We start from the raw sequence: 21894 nt of genomic DNA, 5'->3' as shown, positions 1-21894 counted from the left end.
GCGCTTACATTACCTCTATTCTATATATTCTAAACCGTCTCTGATTAAAGTAAAAACATGGGGGCGTGTTTCTAGTCCTAGCTCCTTCATGCGCATCAGCAACCAGCAACGAGAGCTCAGCAGACACAGACAGAGCTGGAAAGATGGCGGCCGGTTCAGGGGCTGCAAGCGGGCACGGTGCCCGCAGCTCCAACGCTGGTCTGGAAGCGTCTTTGGACCGACGGTTTCAAGGAGTATCCAACACTATGGAGTCAATACAGGGACTTTCAAATTGGTGCATTGAAAATAAAAAGTACCACGGCCTTATCGTTCGTCACTGGATGAAGTGGCTCAAGAAATGTGAGTAGCTCGCCACTCAGCCTAATTTAGCTTACTTGAGCTAACGTTAATTCAAATGCATGTCTGCGTTGACCGTGATCAGCTTGTCAAATTCAGCTTCTTGTGATAGCTTTGAGTGAAGTGAACGGTCATTCAATGCATCACAAAACAATGAATAAAAAGTAAATTGCACATGTTTAATTGACTGCGTGTTTGAAATGCTGGCGTTGTAATCACCCCTTAACATTAGCCGCTAATGGTAGCTAAGCTAACGCTAACGTTTCGCTGCTAGCGTGACGGTCTCACTGCTAGCACTGTTTACAGGCCTCCTGGTCTAGATTAGATCGATGCTACTTTTCACGAAGAAATAGCATGCACTAAACTGCTTATCTGAAAGAATGAACTCTCGAGATAAAGATGGCCACAAGGTGCCTCGTTAGATTTAGTTATGTCAGCTTTAGTAGTTTTTTGGAGTTTAGTCTGTGTGCAAGTTCAGTTCTGGTTGACTATTAGTAGTCTAACATACATGCATTGTTGATGTGATGCGGTGGATAATATTTTTGTAGGGTACACGGTTGAATAAAATAAAGGGAAACGCTCTACTTGAATTATATCGTCCATTTTCCGTTGAGTATGCCAATTGCCAAAAGTAGAACGAGTTGCCAAGAGTAACAACACACGGAGTTAAAAGCGATCCACAGTTCAATATCATGTTGTGAATTATTGATGCGCTAAACAGCAGCACCCTAAAATATTTCCTCCAACTTTGCCCACTAAATTGTCATTTGCTTCTAATGCAAGTCCATTTCCGTCAACGTGATTAAAAAAAGATTCTGTAAGTCATTATAATGTGAAACTTTCTCAAAATAATGAGAAACGTTCTCAAACTAATGACTTAGTATCTCAAAATAACGACTTAACTTTAGAAGGAAGTTCTCATTGTTTTGAGATACTAATTAATTTTTTGAGATACTAATTTATTATTTTAAGATACCAATTCATTGAGAAATTCTCATTATTTTGAGATACTAACATTATTCTGAGAATGTTTCTCATCAGGCTATAATGACTTCCAGGATAATTTTTTTCATCACATTGGCTGAAATGGGCGTTTCTTACCAACCTGTATATTCTTTAAATGTTAAACGTTTTTGATAAATGTCCCTTACCAGCGAAGCAGCACAATAGCCTTTACAAACTAGTGTTAAGGTGCGTTCATACCAACTGAAGGGGATCCGGCGATATTCCGCAGGGTTGTGCTGCGGTGTGAGTGTCATTGAAACGGCCCATTTGTGTGACGTCCTGTTATGTTCTTTAACCCTCCAATGTAGCACAAGTAGACTTTATGTTTCACAATTACGGTTTTCCGTCAGGTCGTTTATAGATCCCGACATTTCTGATCGCACTTGAAGGCAGCTTCAGTTCATGGAGAAAAGAGATGGAACGACTGCGCTTTGTTTTTGCAGTAAACGGTCTGCTTTATGTTTGAAATCTGTATTATAATTACTGCTATGTTTTGTGTAAATTACAACACAGCACTCTGACCCCATCCTACAGCGATGTCAACAAAGTTCCCTTCCCTCATAGCTCTGTCTTATGAGGTATTATGGGTCATGCATGCAGCATTTGAAATGCTGCCATGGTGATAGGAGATCCACTTTTAGTTTTGAAATTATATGTAATCCCAAAACTACATTCCACAACCTAAACAACACCTGTGCAGCATCTAACTTCATTAATATGAAAGTAGGCATACCCATAGTCGTCTTTGTCCAATAGGGGATCTTTTGAAGAGTTTAATTAAATTGAGGTAACAAGGTGCCAGCCACTGAACTGCTCCCACTTCATTAGCTCATGCTCTTAGACTACAGTGTCATCAATGAAGTGGTTATGTTTACACTTGGTTGTTTCGTGAGATCACAGGTCATTTTGTTTTAAGATTATATCAAAAATTCAGAATAGCAACATCAGAAATTATATTCTTATTACTTACTGTTGCCGTATGCATTTAGCTGTCTTTTAGCAGGTTTACAGAAATGTGCATGGTCTCTAACCTCACACCATTCTGAAGAAAACAAGAATCATGAACATTTGTAGAGGAATTATTGTGTTATAAGCTGACTAACCTTGGAGTAATTATTCAGTAGATTGATGACAGATTGTATCAGCTTGTCAGCTGAGTTTGGGCAGAACAAGGCAGCAGAGTACCCCACATATTCTGTACTTGGGCCATAGATGTTAGTTAGTGAATGCAGGAATGAATGTAATTGATATTGCAACTGCTTGATGGAGGCATAATTTAGCATTTGAGCCTTTGCGTTGTTTTTGGTAGTGTGCGAAATTGGTAGAATTCACAAACCAAATGTTGGAAAATTGTATCCGTTAGTTGATTACATTCTGTGTAGAATAATTTAGTATTTACTCCTTAGGCTTAGACTTATTAAAGTGGCAGGTTTTAAAAAGTTTAGTTTGCCATCTGTTTTTGAAAAGAAATGCCAGTTGATATGTCATTTAATTTGTAAGAAGATTGGTGGCCTATTATGAAGTAAATATCTAGAAGCTGATATCTTATGTTTACCTTATGTTACCTAGTTTGTTTGAAGCAGGATTTAAAAGATTAATTGGATTGCATTTTTTTTTTTTTTTTTTTATATATACATAATGCTAATTTGATTGTTTAGAATGTATGGAAGCCAATGTGTGTAAAAACATTAATGATTATAACATCTCATAGGAGCATTTACCGTACATGAAAGCTAGATGCAAGGAACTATGTTGATTCAAAAATAGTTTTTAATCTTAACCTGTATTAAATATATTAATTATGAAATGTGAAAAGAAGTAAGTAGAATGACTGAATCCACATTATGAAATAGTCTTAAAAGTGGAGTTTCTAGAACAGTGTCTTGCAAATTTGGCTGCTGGAACAACATCAGAAAATACATTTTGATTGCATTTGTGATATAATTGTATTGTGTCCTGAAAAACATTGTGCTGCAGATCTTTAATAGATGCCTCAGCCCTAAAATGTGGAGCTGTTTAGTTATTCATTAGGGGGTTTCAAGTTAAATCGCCAGTGTCTGTCAAATCATCATGTAGGCATTTCTTATCCTCGCGCATCACTGCCCACAAATCAATGCATGATAAAAGCTAATGCTGACAACACACGGCAAACTGCTGTGCGCTGGCTGAGCCATTGTTTTCTGATGGAGAGCAGTACCAACTCACCAAGAGTCAATCTACCGATCGTCATCCATTGCTCGCTGTAGGCTATGACATATTTGGTTCGATCTCAAAAAAGTCTATACATGTACTAAAAAGTGGATGCATTTTGAGTAAAGACAGTCCATGCCAACCAGTTTCCAAAGCGGACAACAGATTTTTTTTCAAAACAGTGCAGAGATCCATTAGTTTGCATTCATTTTAGTATGGTATGTCATCTTTCATTGTTTTTTGAATGGTAATGTAGATTGGAAAAGAGACCGAAAAACTCTTCTCTGATGAAAAAAGCTTTTCAGATGTGTGGGAGAGTGTCGGAAATGATCTAAATGCCAGCATTATATCTTCGAGCACCACTGCCAACATGCCATTTCTTTGATATTTGTAGCATAAGTTCTGTTGTTTTGTGTATACTACAGTCTAAACTGTACTGTCAGTATTGGTGCGCGGCAAATTAACTTTATTGATCAATACTCTATTAGGGCTTTGAGATGTTTATTACATGGGATAATAAACATGTTCCATTGTTAGTTGAGAAGTGTTACTTTCAGTGAGGATGATAAAAAGTGAGGATACAAACATAAGGTACAGTTATAATTTCATGTGAACTGTGCATTAGTGCATTAAAGGACTGTGTTAGGATAGGCTAAACAGAATTGACCATACATTCATGTATGACATTTACTTACAACTACAAAAATGATCAATATAATTACTACCCAAATTAATTCTTGGCATTAGAAGATTCGTACAATGTAGTTTGTGGTTGTGATGGATCTGAATCAAATTGGGTGTATACAATATCCAAAGAGAGCTAAACAGTACTTTTAAAATAGGGAAATATTATTGTTGTTTGTGAAAAAGTCAGTTTGTTTGTTCATTTTATTGCTTCAATGCTATGTTTTGAATGTATGCCATATATTTGATATTCAACTTGATTCAATCTTGTATTGATTTAGTCTTTGAAAGTATTGGATAAAAGCTATATTTAGGGAAATCACTTTTTTTTTGTAGTATTTCTATTATTTTATTAAAGTAGTATTCAATACAGATGCACAACAAATGATTTTGAGTAGTGAATTATGTACTCAAGTAGAACATTATTAAATTGATTGGCTGTTATTTGTTCCTTTTTTATGGTGTTAAAGGAAACATACATCTGATATAATTGCACAGTTTGTTGTTACAAAAGTAGTTTATATTAAATAAAGCCTTCGGTTTTCTGCCCAAATAGGCACTTAGTTTGGCATGACTGTTTCACCTCGTATAATAATAATAATAATAATAATAATTAGGGCTGAAACTAATGACTACTTTGATACATCTGTTGATTACTTTGATCAATCAGTTATTACTCAGATAAACAAAACAGATTTTTTTTTATTATTATTCCTAGCTAAACAGGTGGCAGGTATTTCTGTCTGTCACATTTGTTTTTAAAATGAACCCTTTAGTTGTGCGTTTGTCCATCAAAACGGACACAAATCTGCAGGAGACGACAGATTTAGCTTACGCTTATTAGCTGAATTGAGTTCGAGAGACACAAGTATAACATGTATGATGCCGTGCATCATAACATAGACCCCATTAATCCATTATGACATTTTTTGGCAACTATTTCTGAATCAAGTTTAATTGATTTAATCAATTAGTTTTTGCCGCCTTAATGAAAATGACAAAACCCGATTTTTAGATATGTTTCCACCATGTATTGTTTCAGCAGTCTTAGCAAACTATATGTTAACTTTTGGCACCTATTATACCCTTTTTGGCATAAATAATACTTAAGTTGTCATTTTTGTGTTTCATAGTGTTTGACATATAAATGACGTTGGTGCTGCATAGTGTGGATCTTTTCTAAATGGCTCATTCAAGTCACAAAATCTTCGCTGCTTTGATGTTTCCCGTTGTGCTTTTTATGTCATTTAGAAGCTTTTTGAGTGACCTTTGCAAACTGTTTTCAGAGTTGGATGGTGGAGTAGAATTAGATGCAAGTACATATCTTGTTATTTGAGAAATGTACTGTTTGGGTGTCATAACTGTCTTTTTTTTTTTTTTTCCCCCCGAGTAATTAGTGCAGTGTGTTTTGGCTTTGTATGTGCATGAGCGTGTGTTGACTTTTAGTAGGGAATTGTCCTCTGTTGTTAAAGCTATAGTTATATACTCAAGAGGCTGTATCTATGTCTTTGAGGCATTATTGCGAATCTGGTAAAAAATAAATATAATATAAGACCAGATCAGGTTCTACCGATTGTTACCCCTTATTGTGATTTGAAAGAAATCCTAATGTTTTTTTTTTTTTTTTTTTAATATTTTTGTTTTAAAAGCCTCAGATTCTGTCTTTTGTGGGTTAATGCTGTCCTGATATTAAAAGTAAAAGATCTCAGGAAAAATATTTAAAAAAATTGTTTGCAAAGATCTCTGTGTTGTGAACAGTGAAGAGCATATAGTTTGCATATTGTCAGTATAAGCTAGCTATATTATTATTATTATTATTATTATTATTATTTTCTTTTTTTCCTTTTTGTCTACTTGTTTTTTTTTTCTTTCCTTTTTTCTTCATCTTGCGGAGCTGACTATTAGATTAAGGTAACATAGGCTACACTTTCTTTGTATAGACTCTTAGACTATCTGTGATGGTTTGCTGATTGATCTTGTGTCTTTCAGACTAAGATGCTTACCTCTGCTAAAATGTAACAATGTGAAATAGTAGAGAGTCAGACGTTTTCTTTTAGCCAGAATATTGTATTTCTTTTGGAAATGTGTGACTGATACTAAAGTGAGGTGACTGGACACAGATTTCTGGATATTTGACTAAACTTACCGTAACAAGAGATGTAGGCACAGTCTTCAGTCTTCTGTTTAACCGTAGCTGTTCTATTCACTGACAGGAGTTTAATAGATCAGACTTTTAAATGAAGCACAAGTGACATCGAAGGGCTGAAAGTATTGGATGATATTCAGTTATGAATACAGCGGGTGTATTTGTAACTGTGTATGTATATTATGTGATGGTGCATATACAACAAATTAAGAGAAATTTGATGTTTTGTTATTTGAGTGTTTTTTTTAAATATTCAGATAACGATACAGATTTAATTTTTTTTCTAAAACATGTTTGATAATGATCGTAAGATTATGATTTTTTTTTAATTTATAAATATGTACTGAGTAGGACATTTTACAGTTGAAAAACATGTGACGGCTTCACTGGTTCTCAATTAGTTCAAACAAACAGTTTCAGTACCAACAGTATCGGCATTTCTATATAACGTCTTGTTACTTATCCTCATATATATATATATATATATATATATATATATATATATATATATATATATATATATATATATATATATATATATACATATACGCATGCATGCTAATTAGGGACGGGAATATCTAGGCTCCTCACGATCTGATTCAGAAGGCTATGATGCGATTATTAAACGATAATCGATGCACCAAAGTGTTTGATTTCTATACATTATTGATGATTTTTTTTTCTCGCTGTGTGACTACTTGCAACTTTTGAAACATATATTTGTTATAATCCATAATTAAAATAAACATAAGAATTTACTTTCTATGATCTACTGTCTTTTTTTATTACGACTATCTTTTATTAATACAAAAGTAGTAACAAATGGAAGAGATGTGTCAACTGCAAAGATTTGCCAACATATTTCACTACGCTGAAGCTACCCCACAGAGACATGTAGCAGGCTAAACTACAGCAACATGGCAAAAGAAGGCTACACATACAGTGTCCATGTATGGTGGTGGTGTCAGTACTGATCCTTAGCTGTTTTATTTCAGACCGCAGCAGAGAGCTCTACTGCATTTGAGTTTCAGAAATACTTGGGGAAAATGTAGCTTGTGTGGATGCTACCGCACTACTTGACTATTTGATTCAGAAAATGGCGACACTCCCACCATGCTACTGTGACTGTACTAGACATAATATTTCAAGAGAGAACCGAATATATTTTTATCCGTTTAGCTGTAAAATAATCAGCTTATGGATATCAATTATTATGATTCTTGCTCTTGAAAGTCTTGTAGTCAGTTATTGAAAATGTTTTATTCCCAAATATCTGAATCAGTCACACAATGTCAATACAGGTTTTTAAATTGTCAGATTTTTAGCCGTAGGAATCTTATCCTTTCTTGTCTTTTTTTTTTTTTTTTTCTTTCCAGCTGACAACAATCACCGCTTGAATCTCTTCTACCTTGCCAACGATGTGATACAGAACTGCAAAAGAAAGAACGCCATTGTGTTTCGTTCAGCCTTTGCAGAAGTCCTTCCTAATGCTGCTCAGTTCATCAGGTGAGTACACCGTTTTTATTCAGCTATAGTATTGGACCAACATGATTTTAAAGTGTCTGATCTACAAGTAAGAAATGCCATGTCTGTCTTCCCATTCTTCTAGTACTGAGGTTTGCGATGTTGTGTTTCCATTTTGCATTATTGTCAGAGATGTGAAGGTCCGCAAGTCAGTGGAAAGGATTTTTACAATTTGGGAGGAGAGGAGCGTGTATCCTGAGGAGGTGATTGCCCAGTTCAAAGCCGGCATTAACAAAAAGGAAAAGGAGCGAGAAAAGCAGAAGCAGAAGGAAAAGGAAAAGGAAAAAGAGAAGGAGAAGGAAAAGGTGAAAGACAAGGAAAAAGAAAAGGAGACTCCACCGGCAACTGGTCAGTTTGGTACTTAGTTTTTGCTCTACAGTTGGAAGTAGTCATGTTTATCAAATTTTAAAAGTGAAAGAACGTCCTAAAGTTTGAACTGCATAATCATTTATTTCAAATTATTTACCGTTGCAATTATGATTGCATGCTATTAAGTTCATGTTTAACTTTTATTCTCTAGCCTCAGCCAACACCAAAGCTGCCCTGAAGTCCAAGATTGTAGCAGAGTTCACAGTAAGTCCCGTTTATTAGTGTTGTCTTGCAACTTACTGTTGTGTTAGAATGGGTCTCAAGCATTATAATTGCTACTTAACTTATTTCTTTGCACTCTGGTTCTCTCTAGCCCTACTCCCTCATTGAGCAGTTGTCGAGATATAAGCGAGCGGTCGCAGAAGAGGAGTTGAGGGAGAAGCAGCTGGCAGCTCTCAGGGTGGATGTCTGCAGCACGGAGGCTCTTAAGAGACTAAAAGGTCAGATGTCACTGAGCTTATTTCTGCTTCATCACACACTTATTGTCCTGTGTGCTGTATGTCTTAAGTTGCAAACATACTTGACCCTTGATATGTCCTCTTCATGCCATATATATAAAAAAAAAAAAAAGTGTTTACACTAAGGTATGTGTATTATCCTGGGGGGGGGGGGATATGAAACGTAGGCATTAAAAATATTATTTTGATACTTTTTGCATTCTGATGTGTTTTTCAATGAATGTGATCTGCATTTTATGTTGACATTGGCAATGTCTTGTATTGAACCATATACAGCTATTATAAACCTTGTATTTAACTTTTTGCTTGTTTGTCAATTGTCTCCTATTCCAGACAAGGCAGGTGGGAACAAGTTTGCAAAGGACTTTGAGGATGGCAGTCTGAAGCTGCAGGAGTTTGTCAGCTTCATGGAGAAGGAATTGAAAACAGGGCCTCCTCTGCTGGAAGCTCTGGGAAATGCAGACATTTTCTATGAGATGCAGTACAAGGAGGTTAAGATTGTGGCGAATGTGAGTGTTTTGTTTTTTTGTGGATTGAAATTGAAAATGGTTCAGCAGAGAATGTTTTGGTATTTGTTGATTTATGTGAAACTAGTACAGTGCCCGTTCAAAATGTGCCTGTTTGGAACGGGCTGATTGCTTGGCCTGTGGTATTGCTGCTTGTAGAAGTCTCCAAAACCAAATTGTACCCCGAAATTACTTACATAAGGACCCCAAACCACTTAATATGCAACTCCACTGTATAGCCTACTACTGACTTACAGTGTAGGCTATGTCTACATCAGAGGAAGACAGTGTACTACTGTATTTACCTGACAGAGAACGGGGCAGATTCAGAATATAACCACAAAATATCACAATGACAATGTGGAGTAATCAGACATTAGCCTCATGGACTCATGGCAGTGCGCTACCCACCTGGCCCGTTATGAGAGCTAATCATTGTGTGGGTGGAGAGACGGTGTTGGATCGTTAACGAATTTAACATTTCAGCAGAGGTGTTAACGGTGAAGTAGGGGATTTGATTCGCGGGGTATTTTGGCGACGGTAATGTTATTAGTTAGCAGTAGACTTAATTAACCCGGGGTGAGTCTGATGTGTCTGCCCGGTTCAGCTCTGAGATGTTCTCTCATTGCACAGCGCTGTGAAGGAATAATCTCCGAGATTACTTAATATTCTGCCTCTGGTTAGAAGTGGTGAATATAGGCTACAGCTCACATGGCTTTTTGTTGAGTTTCCTCTTAGCGGAAAAGCGCCTTTTTTTTCGCCAACCTCTCTGTGTCTGGTGCTGCCCTGTGCTCACTCAGTGTTGCAGTGTGAGAGGTGGAGTGGCCAGCGGCTAAAGCGGAAAAAGCCAATGTGTGCTTTTTTTACTGATATATATTTAACATTTGCATTTCAAATCCACACACACACACACACACACACACAGACATTCCTGCAATTTATAGATAGATGGCACTGTTTCTCTATTTATTAGAAAATTCAATAAAAAAATGGTGACTCAGACATTTATTATTGTTCCTACGTTGCTTTGCATCAATGACTGTTGGCGAATTGATCCTAGAAACTAGCTGGAACTTGATTCATTTTTATTTTCTTCATATCTCCCATTGAATACTCTTTCCTCTTAATCTACTCAGGCATACAATGCCTTTGCCAACCGTGTGGGCAGTCTTAAAAGGAAATTGGATTCCCTCAAGTCGACTCTACCTGGACCTGAGGACTCTCCCATTCCCTCACCCTCTGAAGACGCCCCCTCTCCCACTGGCTCTGACTCCCCCTTCCTGGGACTGGGGGCTAGCAGGGCCCAGGTGGATCCAGAGCTGGATGGCAAGGCCATGGATGATGGAGAAATACCCAGTGACAACAGAGATATGGAGGACATGGACTTGTCTGATGAAGAGGCTGGTGCTGCCACAGCAGGGGGTTAGTGGCTCCAGATTGTTGTAGTAGAGTGATAATTGTCTTTTCCATATAGATCCATATTGGGCTGCCCAGTTGTTGTGTTGTGATTCAGATTTGAAAAATGTGTCGGCTTTTTGATTATTTTTACTAGCAGATGACAAGAAGGACAAGACGTCCACTGCTGTTGCCAAGTCAGATGCGGCATCAAAGCCTCCCACCACACCTACAAAAGCGTCTAAGATCAACACTCCTGCTGCTGCCACAGCGGCTCCAGTGACTCCCACCGCTGCTGCTTCTGCTCAAAGTGCCCCAACAACCACGATGGGAGTCAATCTGGAGAAGGTGGACCTGGGAAAGATCAGCTCCATTCTCAGCTCACTCACATCTGCCATGAAAAATACAGGTGTGTTCAAGGGTTGGGTGAAGATGAGTGTAATAATGATCAGGAACCTGCAGCTAAAAGCTCACAGATTTTGTAGAAGTCCTTGTGAGACAAAATGTAACACATGGTCATGTTCAGAAAATTGATTAAATTATCACTGATGATTTTTTCCCTTTTTGTTTGAGCCACAAGAAGCTACAAGGTGTTTGTCAGAACCTGAAATCATTTTTCTTCCACTGTAGCATCAAGGTGTTTGTATTTTGGCCATAATAAAAACAAATTGTACCTGTGACTAACGGCATGACTCATCATTGACACTCTTTTAGCTTCAGTAGGTTATTCAACAATAAATGTAATTTCTATAACGTAATTATAACATTTTATAAACCTTGATATAGTTACTTTAAGATAAGTATGAGACTGAAAAAAGTTATGCCATAATTTGTATTGTATCAGATGGTCGTAGGAATAGAGACTTAAAAAACCCTGAACAATGTAAAAAGCATAGTTATGGGTAAATGTAGGTTTTGCATTTTACTGGGACTTTCTGGGCCTCCCTTTAAAACCCATCCCTCTTTGTCTCCTTGAATTTTTCCCAGCAGCTAGCCCATCACCTCGGCCGTCTCCAGGAACACCCACCACTCCCTCTGGCCAATCAGCAGCTTCCAAAGCGACCTCTTCGAGCCCTCACCTGGCCAGCATCTTGTCACGTGTTGACATCACACCTGAAGGCATACTCAATGCTCTGTCTAAAACAAACACACCAGGTAAGACACGCACACAGTTCACTTTTGTAATTAAAAAATAGAATTTATAAAATATGACTAGTCATATATTTTTTTTTTCCTATGTCATTATCTCTTTTTCGCTGACTCCCCCGTCCCACCTTATTTCTGTCTTGGTGCAGGTTTGTCCTCTCTCCTGCAAAGTGTGACAAACAGCACCTCTGCTCCTTCCACTCGAACCTCTCCAGAATCATCAGGAGTTAAAAGCCTGCTCACCCCAACCACCCCAAAAACAAAACCCACTCTGGGGAACAGCCTCAAACGAGACACACCTGGGAGAACCAGAGATTGGGAGAAGGAGAGACAGCTGTCCCCTCCTCCTCCACCCCCTCCTCGTCCCTCAGCTTCTTCTGTCTCTCCCCCAAGCCTAGAATCAAAAATCAACAGTTTCCTGCAGGGTAATCCAGGTTTTAGTCTCGCTCTCGGTGAGGTCAGTCCCGATGGGGTGGATGGGACCCCAGTGAGAGACGAGGCTGCTGGCACCCCCACCCAGGACGAGATCATGGACACACCTGGGAGTGTGCCAGAATCTTTAGGGTCATCTGGAGGCCATAACCTCTCACCCACAGCCTACCGCAGCGAACCCTGGGATGCTGTGATCACCCCGTCAGGAAGCAACAGCAATGGAGACTTTCTGGCCTCTTCCTCCTCTTCCCGGTATGGAGCTGGAAAAAAGAGTGGCACAAAATTAAAGGACGATGAAGTGATGAATGTGAGAAAGCAGGTCTCCTCCTCCCCCAGTAATGACATAAAGGGTAAGAAAGATGGCCAACACGGCCAGATCAGGATGATGGTAAACAACAGAGGGATTGGAGAAAGGAGACTCTCTGCAGGTTCTCGTAAGGCCAGCAGCAGCTCAGATGATGGAGGTCTTAGTGGAAAAAGAGAGGGGAAAAGTCAGGCGTCTCCAGGTGGGGATGGGAATGAGGGCCAGTACCATCGTATTGAGACACTAGTGTCGCCCTGCACTGAAGGGGCCCCCATCCAAACTCTAGGCTACTCGAACCGCCCACTCGCTGGAGAGCGCATCAAGACGGTCGAGAGCATCCGTGTGATTGGCCGAGGCTCTCGGCGAGGGGGAGGGGCTGGCGGTCGGCCAGGGGGGGCGATGTGGTACGAAGAGGAGGAATACATGGAAGCTCAGCCTCCCTCACCCCATGCTGCCCCCCCTCCTCTTAACATTGGCACCGAGGACAGGACCCCATCCATGCCTCCTCCCCCACATCTCCTCCTCCCACATCTCCACCCTCCTCCGTCCCATCCTCACGCACATCCTCCTCCTCAAGCTCAGTTCCAAATGCCCTACCACACGGAGAACATTCAGGCTCCTCCTCCATCACTCCTCCACCAGCATCCTCCTCCTCAGTCCCATTTCTTCAGCCCTCCTCCACCGATCCCTCGACCCCCTCCGCCTCCCATACCGCAGCGCCCTTCCCCTCCACCTACCCACCACGCTGTGCCCTCTGCAGTCATGGTGGGGGGAATGTTGGTCCCTGTTGACCGTCCCCTTCCTCCCTCAGTCAGACCTGAAGGTGTAGAGCGAGGTGGCGGAGGGCCCAGAGGAAGCAAAATGGCCCCTCCACCCCTCATGTCATCGTTGCTAGGCGAGCCCCCTAAGCTGCCCCGTCCTGGCACAGTTAAAGAGCCTTTTGTCCCCCGCCATGCACCCCCTCTCCACCGCGTAGGTACCCCTGGTGTTCCTCTACCCTTACTGGGCAGAGTGAAAGAGCCTCTGAATCTACCTCTTCCGCCCCCCTCTCCCACATCCTCCACACCCTCTCCCTCCACGCCTAATTCTCCTGCAGTCGAAACTCTCCCCACTCGCCTCACTGCTCAGTCCGCTGCCCCTCCTCTCCAAAAGCCCCCCACTAGTCCTCCAACTCAGCCCCGCAATCAAACCTCTAACCCTGTTCCCCTCCTTAACTTGCCCAGTCCTCGACCCCCAATCCTCTCAGTCCCCATCCCACAGAGACCTCTGCTGCGAGGCCGAACCCCCTCTCAGCAGTTTAACCAAGATCGCCACATGGGGGGATTTCGTGGGGGCAAGCGGTCCGGTCCTCCATTCACAGGCAGTCCCTTCCATGCACAGAAGAGACCCTTCCTACCCCCACGCTACTGAAGTGGTCATCTAACACATGCTGAATGAGAAGTGGAAGCGCCCTGCACTGAAGTGCAGTGTGTGTGTTAGCCCTGCTGGTATGAGCCCAGATATCTTTACTCTGTTATTTAGCTTGAATTAAAACTACCATGGGTTGTGTGTAAATAGCTGACTAAATCTTCATGCTTCAGCAAAGTAGCCAGCCACTCATCTTACACGGTACAGTGCAGCTATGAGGTTATCAGTTACATAGTGCAGTGTTGTGTAACAACCCTCAATCTATCCCATTTCTCAATACAATGTAGGTGAAACTTTCATTAGATCAGGTCCCATAACCTTAGGAAGAAAACGCAGATAAGAGTTCAAGCTGAAATGAAAACTATAGTTTATTTAGAGTTTGCATACCTGTGTGATTGTTGGGTTACCTGAGAGAGAGCAGGAGAGTGAACGAGAGGTATGGGTCTCATAGGATACAGAGGAAAGAAACTAAAAGCAAAAGTTTGAGATTTTGGGAAATAAGCTTATTTGCTTACTAACTTGAGAGTTGGATGCGAAGATCAATACCACTCTCATCTGTGTGCTAAATATGAAGTTACAGCTATGACCACTTAGCTTAGCATAAAAACTGCAAACAGGGCAACAGTTATCCTGGATCTGTCCAAAGGTTAAAAAAACAACCTCATGAACACATTAGTCTTTATGTTGTTTATTTAATCTGTACGAAACCTAAGGCAGCGACTTCAATGAGTCTCTACTGCCGCACTCAAACCACACAGCCACAAGACTCGAGGAAGTCACTGCTCCTCACCAGAAAAATCAGGTTAACTTTATTACCTGTAGACAGAACCAGGCTAGCTTTCTGCTGCCAGTTCCTGTCTTTATACTATGCTAAGCTAATGGTCTCCTGTCCCCAGCTTCATGTCATCCAACTCTATGCAAGAAAGCCAATAACTGTACTTCCCAAAATGTTCCTCTAAAAATGTTTTATGAAAGTAAGTTCCAAAATAATCTATTCTTCCATGAGTGTATGGGTGTGTGCTGTGTCCCCTAACATGGTGTTTCTCATTTAAAGTGATGAGATTCGTGTTGCAGGGGAGGTTAACACTTTTTCCTATCTTCGGAGTACCTGCTGTAAATAATATTCTTCTCTTGCTCGACTGTCTTCACCCTTCCATCTCTCCCACTGTATATTCCTAAGCTTGTAAATATAAAAACTGAGATGACACAGCTTTTTTTTTTTCCCCTCTTCAAGCCCTTGTTTCTGTTAATGAGGACAATGATCGTCACTCTCACAACCCCGTCTTTACTGTGATTCAGGCCTTGGATAAGCTTTAGCTCCGGAAGAATTACTCTGCAGTATCTGTCGCACCTTTCTGTCCTCCTTTTGAAGCCACCATGCAGAAGAGGAGGGCGAAGATAATTACGTATTTTTTATTTCCAACATAAATGTGTGCCTGTGCACGCTTCAAGTCAGACTGAGTCATGAAGATACTCGGTAGTTGATGGCGGGTGGGGGGAGGAATTTCACCTGAACCACACTCCTTACTAGGCTTCAACATGTACTGACTTGAATAAAATCCAGTTTCAATTCAACTTGGGGGGGGGGGAGGTATTTGGTCACTATCACTTGAATTGCGCTGTTGTAATTTATCTGCGCTGTTCAGCTGATTTATCTGTCTGTTTTCAGAGAAATTGTTTTCATATATTTACATAGCTGCTGCCATTTTCATAATGCATTAACACGCATTTTATTTTTTGCGCTGTATTTTTCTGCTTGACTGAATTGGCAATGTCCCGTTTTGCAGCAGCGCCGACAGATGATATCGGGGGCGAATACATTTGAGCTAATTACGATTGTTTAGAAAATGGTTTATTTAAATACTCCAGTTGTTTTGGCCCCTTCCTCTGTTTTGTTTCTTTGCTAATTCATGCTTTTGCCCTCAAGCCCCTGTGCTTACCTTGTGCTCACATTGCTTCGTCCAGAAACACTTGTGCACCTCTCAAAACGTCTGAGCGTAAAAAATGGCAGTAATCCTCCGCCATGTGCAGGAGTTATTGCCGTTTGGCTTCCCTCTGTTCTACACTGATGTAGTTTGCCCACGCAGTGAGAGGTGCATGTTGGGTGTTGCTGCTCAAAGCCTCATGTCTTCTCTGTTTGTCTGATCATGGAGTGTGTGTGTGTTGTCTCCTGTGCTCATTTACAGTTCATCAAGATACACTGAGCACCTGCAAACGTTACCGCATAAAGTTAGATACATTGTAAAAATGTAACCACAGAAGAGAATATTTGTCACTACAGTGTTAGCACATCATCAGAGTTCTGATGTTTTACTGAATGTTATACAAGTCTGTTACCACCTTCTGTAAACTGTATGTCTTTTTTTCTGATCACTCATTGAAACAGCTAAATATCAACCCAAATCAGTTTGGTGTGAGAGAATCTAGATTCTTATAAAAAAAAAAAAGAAATCCTTTTGCTTACTAAGCACCTATCAAGTTCAACATTTCAATTGTCCCTGTAAATAACCTCTCTCTGTTTCCTCTTTGACAAATTGAGTTGGAAATTTACTGAAGATGTGACAAAAGCTGATGGTCTATGTATATTTGATAAGTTGAATCTCTTACTGCTGTTCTCATCAATGATGCTATATCACCGGTCTTTGAGTGTCCAATCCTTTCTGGTGTGATGAACATGCACTCATTCTATTATTGTCACAGTCAATATATGCATACTTTAAAAGCTAAATACATGTCCATATTTTTTAATCCGTTTTTATTTTGTTTTTACACAAAGCATATTACAGAATCCATAAGGAAGGCTACAATTTGTTTTAGTGCTTTCATGGAGTTTCATTTTCCTCACATATTTAGTATATCTGTGGTTTTGTTTTGTCTTTGCACCAGTGACTGTAAGCAGTCGGTGCGGTCTTAATTTAACAGGGAGGTGATTTCCTGTTCTCTATGACTTTTGCCTCTTGCAAAGACTTCAATTCAACATTTTTCTCTCATTACCTCCTTGAGAAGACAGATTTTTTTGATTGTTGCTATACATTTGCGCACTACGATGCACACTGTTGTTGGAAAGCCACATTTCATAAATGCCATTCGTTAACTTTGTGACTCTAGTGACGTCAGCTTTACACCGAGGTATTGGCCATTACAGTACATGACCGCATTTACAGAATTCACTTAATACATTGTGACAGAGACTGTTTGATGACCCAGTTCCAGTGGACCAGCCATAACTTCAGTCACAACATTAACAGAATAACACTAAGCAATGGCTGTACGCTTACTAGTAAATCACTTTTTTTAATTTAGTTAATATGATGTAAGGATGAATTACTTGATGCATTCATGTTGCTAAAGCATCTTTTCAGCTTCACCAGACATTCAAAGGGAAATGTTTTATTATGGCGTCTGTGCCATTATTTTACAGTAACAGTGAAACTGGTGATATTTTGTTAATTGTACAGCCAAGTCAGTTCCTTAATGTTAAATACTGATACCATTAGGCAAAACTATCAGTTCTCTTTTTTTTTTTTTTTTTTTTTTTTTAGGCATTTGTCTGACAAAGACCAACAGACCTCTTGCTTGTAAACATTTAATTTGTTTATTTGCCAAACTTTGGCGTATGTACTTGTGTGCTTTCCATTATACTTCATGGACATGATGTGAAATAATAGCAAATACCAAAGGTGGTCCCATATTTTGAAATCTATAAAAGGTTTATGCATAATTGGGTCCACCACAGTAAAATGGTCTATATGTGGCCAGTTAGTGATTGGTGAGATGAACACTTAAAACTGTCTGAATTCAAAGTTTTCATACAATTAGATGCTTACATGTAGTTCAATATTGATAATAGATTGTTTTTCTTTACTATGTAGATGGACCATATTCTTTCCGAAAGAGGTGTAGCTCCCCCAAGTGGCAGTTCAGTGGTACGTCAGCTCTTTAAGTCTTTAGATCGAACAAATCTACTACTGTGACTACAATACTTCTGATTGCTTATTCCTCTGAAAATGGTGAAAACCAAAATACATTCACGTCCCTGGTTCAGATTTAATTGAGTTGTTAATTAACTTGTTTAACCTGGCCATAGCAGTCCATCTGACAGTTTTTACTTGTTAAAAAATGCAATGATCAGTGCATTCAGATGTAACATTTCTAAACTTTACAACTACAGTTTAGGTTTTCGTGAGGATAAAATATGAATTGTAAGTTAGATTTTCTTAACAGAACTCTTAACAGATCTCAAAGACACCAATGCTTCTGGCATTAACATCTGCCTCTAAATGCAGCTGTAGTTTACAGCAGACGGCTCTTAAAGCGAAGTGCGCAGCTCCATAATGGAGCACATCGACTTTGCGGTTCAGCCTTGTTGCCTGTCGTGATGCTGTAAGTTTGAGTGAAAATACTTGCACACCAGTGGATCAGTGAACTGCAGGCGCAGTTTAGCTGATGCCCAGTGATCATTGGTGGGCTTGTGTTTTGCTTCACCCATCGCCAACTCCCGAGAATGCAGTTTCGTTAAGATTTCAGCATATTTTATCCCTGCCAGAAGTACCTGATCTCAATGTGCATGGCTTTAGGTGTTAATATCAAGCTATTAGCTCTCTAACAACTGCACGTGTCCCGTATGTGCAGCTCCTGTGTTGACGCGCGCTGTCATGTGGACGCCTGGGTGCGCGCACGCTGCTTCATAATAGCGTCATATGTTTACGCCCCCAACGTCACCGCTGCTGTCCTAATCTGGGTTTCCGGTGTTATGGCCGCTTGCAGAGAAGGGGGACAGTAATGTGGGATATTTGGAAATGACCGCGTGTGTTTAGGATGGCGGGGACAGGGCTGTTTCGATTGGTTATCTGTCGGTCGGCAGCTCGTGCGACGCTTCGCGTGCACAGGAGGTACAGCAAGGTGCGCGACCTTATTATTACTGCCGGACAGAAACTACAGCTAACGTTAGCTAACAGTACAGTAGTGTTCTGTCAGTGTTGAGAGGTAGAGGTTGTTCTTGGTGCTTGACAAATGTGTGAAGCTGTTTTGTGCTGTGCTAAACCTTATTTATTTTTAGTTCTAGAGCTATCTCGGCTTCAGTTGTATGGGACATGGTTTGGCACTTGTTTTTTGGATATACCTGTAATGTAGTTTATATACTGTAACGTTACAGTGTTTCATATGAGTGACATAGACCCAACCATACTCCTTCCTCTCATTTAGCTCACATGTGGTTCCCTAAAAAAGAAAAAATAGTAGTCACAATATTTTTTTACTGAATACCTCGAAATTGATCATTTGGGGTATGTCTGTTAGTATTTCATATACAATTTAATGTAAACTATGAGTGGGTGATAAAATAAGTGAGAAGAAAATTATCAAGGTAATAGATACTTAAGAATGAGGTACCATTTCCCCATAATGCAGCCATCAAGCTGAGGAAAAGACAAAATTGAAGCTTTATCACAAATTGTTTCATCACAATATTGCTATTAGTGTATCAATACACACTCTTTATTAGGTACACCTAGTTAAAACTAATGCAGTCTAATACAACAGCCCAGAAGTAAATCAAACCTTCATGAATGTCACCATGTCCAGTTAACTGGTCTATAGAGGTGTTTATTTAACTTCATGGTTGCATTGCACACTTTTCAGCCCTTTTCATCTTGATCTACGTCTTTCCTGTTCGTCTTCAGGTGTGCCCAGCTTCATCTGAGCGACTGCGAGTCTTTGAGTCCTTCAGGGAAAAACATAGCAATAAGAGGAGAGCTGATGTTCCAGAAACTCGCCTCAGTATCCGACTGGCTGACGGCCGGACAGTAAAGGGAACAGCTGGTGTCACCACACCTCTCTTTGTTGCTCAGAGTGTCCGGTAAATTCATTTTACAGAAATGTGTTCCATTATTGTTTTTGTTCTTACTTAAGTGATATAACAGGGTTGTTATCTCTGCTTGTAGTGTGAAAGGTGCACTGGTCAGTAAGGTGAATGGAGAGTTGTGGGAGCTTGGACGGCCCCTAGAGGCAGACTGCGAACTACAACTTCTGGGGTTTGACACAGTTGAGGGAAGACAGGTGATCATACTTTTGTTTTTTTCACACTTGTTTTTTGCTTTTGTGTTGTTTCAGTTTGTTTGTAATTGATTGTCACATTTCTTCTCTCAGTCCCCCTTCCTTGACTTCAGTGGGAAATGCCCTGAAGTCAAGGAAGGACATATCAGTTAGAATGAAACATAAGTCAGTAAAAGACAAAAATTGTCATCAAGAGATTACAAATAAACTTAAAAAGTCACATAACATAGTTCATATTGTTAGTTATGTTTTAAATATTGCTGGAACAAGTAATCCAAGGATAAGAGTGTCTTTAGGTCTTTTGTAAAGGATGGTTCTGTGTTTCTAAGGCTAGATAGTTAATTGGGCTCTGAAGATCATTTCCTTAGTATTAAGAGTATTTCACTAGCTGTTATTTGGTATGTTTTCAGGTCAGTTGGGGACATTTCTTATCCAAAAAGACACAAGTGTCGAAACACACTTTAGATCTCTACAAATACTCTTTACCACCTTCCCTGTCTAGGCGGCATGGAGGACAGGAGCGTGCGTCCTGGGCGGAGTGTTGGAGAAGGTATTTGGTGCCGAGGTGTGCAGAGAAGGAGCGTCGGAGCTCGGTCTTTACTGTGACCATCTGCTGGACAACAGGTGAGATTTTCATGTAACTGTCTCTGATACAGGACTCCAGGTGCAATCTGTTCTGGAAACAAGATCAGGTGTGTGCTTTTAGCCACAATGTAGTCTGCAAAATCTGTCAATGTGGTCTTGTGTGGACCATTTGCACTTGTAGAGTGCTTTAAGAATTATTGACCTACACAACAAAATAGAGTATTTCTTTAATATTTTGGGGCTTCTCTTCCCTGCCTTAGGTGGCTTCTTCACATGTATACATCTGTGTTAACAATATCATTTTTCTTATATCTATACATTATTTAGTGCTGCTATAATGACCCCTTTTCCAGTACAGGGATTATTAAATGTTTATTTCACATAATCTTCACAGAGCCACTAACCTCTTTTCCTTTCACTTACTGCCGCAGATTTTTCGGTTTTCAATGTTTGACCTGAATCTTTCCTCTCCACATGCAGTGTCTTGCCTCTGAGTGATGTGGAGGACAGATTTAAACAGGCTGCAGCCCTCAAACTTCCTCTGTCCAGACTGGAGCTGAATACAGAAGAGGTCCAAGAGCTTTTCCAGGTCAGATATACTAATGTCTTTTGTTTTCTGTTATTAATGTTAATACTTACAGCTGTGCTTTCCTTTCAATTATATGTTATTTGGCAGATAAATCTTAACATAGGCTTGGTGAACCTTTTCTACCTGGGCACAGTACTCTTTGTAACTCACAGTGAGTCAAAGTATTAACAGAATAATATATTATTGCAATGAAAAAACATTGTTAGTTTGCTTGTGCTATTTGTTATTGCAGGTCATTATTCTGCCATGGTGAACTGCTCTGGTCATGTTGCAGCTTGTGTAACTGAGTGTTTATTTAAATGTTACCTTTTGATAACATAGAGCCATGATATTACTTACTGTTTTGGAGTGGCTCCTGTTTATGGTGTGCCGGTGATTTTTTTCTACTGTCCCTCCCCGTGTTTACTTACTGAGGTCAGGCCCCTTCCTATTGTCCCGCTGTCCATATTGATTGATATATTGTATATGAATTTTCTGTATTTTGTGGGGTGTACTTCTTATAGAACAGTAAGCTAAGAATGCAGCTTGTTGAGGAGCAGATGAATGGCCCCACCATCACAGTATACAGGTATTAATACACACACACACACACACACACACACACACACACACACACACACACACCTGACTTTCACCTAAACATTTTTCATGCTTTCTGTGTGGATCAGGTGTGGAGACAGTATAGCGGTCTGCAACAGCCCCCTCCTCCCACACACTGGCCTCCTCAAGGTCTTCAAGACAATCCAGGTGTGTGTGTGTGTGTG

At 40.1% G+C, this 21894-nt stretch overlaps 2 protein-coding genes across 5 annotated transcripts in view; both read left to right on the top strand.

Annotated features, from left to right (window-relative positions):
• The first annotated feature begins 106 nt into the window (after positions 1–106).
• On the top strand, positions 107–17828 carry rprd2b (regulation of nuclear pre-mRNA domain containing 2b). Of its 4 annotated transcripts, XR_013502123.1 has the most exons (11): positions 107–339; positions 7738–7867; positions 8016–8233; positions 8406–8458; positions 8568–8694; positions 9046–9221; positions 10355–10640; positions 10771–11022; positions 11601–11768; positions 11909–13982; positions 17775–17828. XR_013502123.1 is itself a non-coding variant. In XM_078252838.1 (10 exons), the coding sequence occupies exons 1-10, from the start codon at positions 144–146 to the stop codon at positions 13903–13905; spliced, it is 3600 nt and encodes a 1199-aa protein (XP_078108964.1). In that variant the 5' UTR covers positions 107–143; the 3' UTR covers positions 13906–16543. The 4 variants fall into 4 exon arrangements, 3 of the variants coding, with proteins under 3 accessions (XP_078108964.1, XP_078108963.1, XP_078108962.1); XM_078252838.1 differs by lacking the exon at positions 17775–17828 and having other exon boundaries at positions 10774–11022; positions 11909–16543; XM_078252837.1 differs by lacking the exon at positions 17775–17828 and having other exon boundaries at positions 11604–11768; positions 11909–16543.
• An 804-nt stretch (positions 17829–18632) lies between these two features.
• Positions 18633–21894, top strand: part of tars2 (threonyl-tRNA synthetase 2, mitochondrial) — a 19721-nt gene continuing 16459 nt past the window's right edge. The window contains exons 1-7 of the mRNA XM_078252842.1: positions 18633–18804; positions 19584–19759; positions 19845–19959; positions 20459–20580; positions 21022–21130; positions 21634–21698; positions 21799–21877. Coding sequence (XP_078108968.1) covers positions 18721–18804; positions 19584–19759; positions 19845–19959; positions 20459–20580; positions 21022–21130; positions 21634–21698; positions 21799–21877 — 750 coding nt within the window. The 5' untranslated portion in view covers positions 18633–18720. The remainder of the gene's footprint in view (positions 18805–19583; positions 19760–19844; positions 19960–20458; positions 20581–21021; positions 21131–21633; positions 21699–21798; positions 21878–21894) is intronic.

This window comes from Sander vitreus, chromosome 6 (assembly GCF_031162955.1).
Source record: "Sander vitreus isolate 19-12246 chromosome 6, sanVit1, whole genome shotgun sequence".
In the NCBI taxonomy this organism is placed as follows: domain Eukaryota; kingdom Metazoa; phylum Chordata; class Actinopteri; order Perciformes; family Percidae; genus Sander; species Sander vitreus.
The sequence above is the reverse complement of the archived record's forward strand: the minus strand, read 5'-3'. Positions and strand labels throughout refer to the sequence as shown.

What these genes read in the sequence shown, in the direction of transcription:
- rprd2b (XM_078252836.1), top strand. Translation starts at nt 144, where the DNA reads ATGGCGGCCGGTTCAGGGGCTGCAAGCGGGCACGGTGCCCGCAGCTCC. An exon ending in GATGAAGTGGCTCAAGAAAT is followed by an intron (nt 340 to 7,737) that starts GTGAGTAGCTCG and finishes TTTTCTTTCCAG; the next exon opens with CTGACAACAATCACCGCTTG. An exon ending in AATGCTGCTCAGTTCATCAG is followed by an intron (nt 7,868 to 8,015) that starts GTGAGTACACCG and finishes CATTATTGTCAG; the next exon opens with AGATGTGAAGGTCCGCAAGT.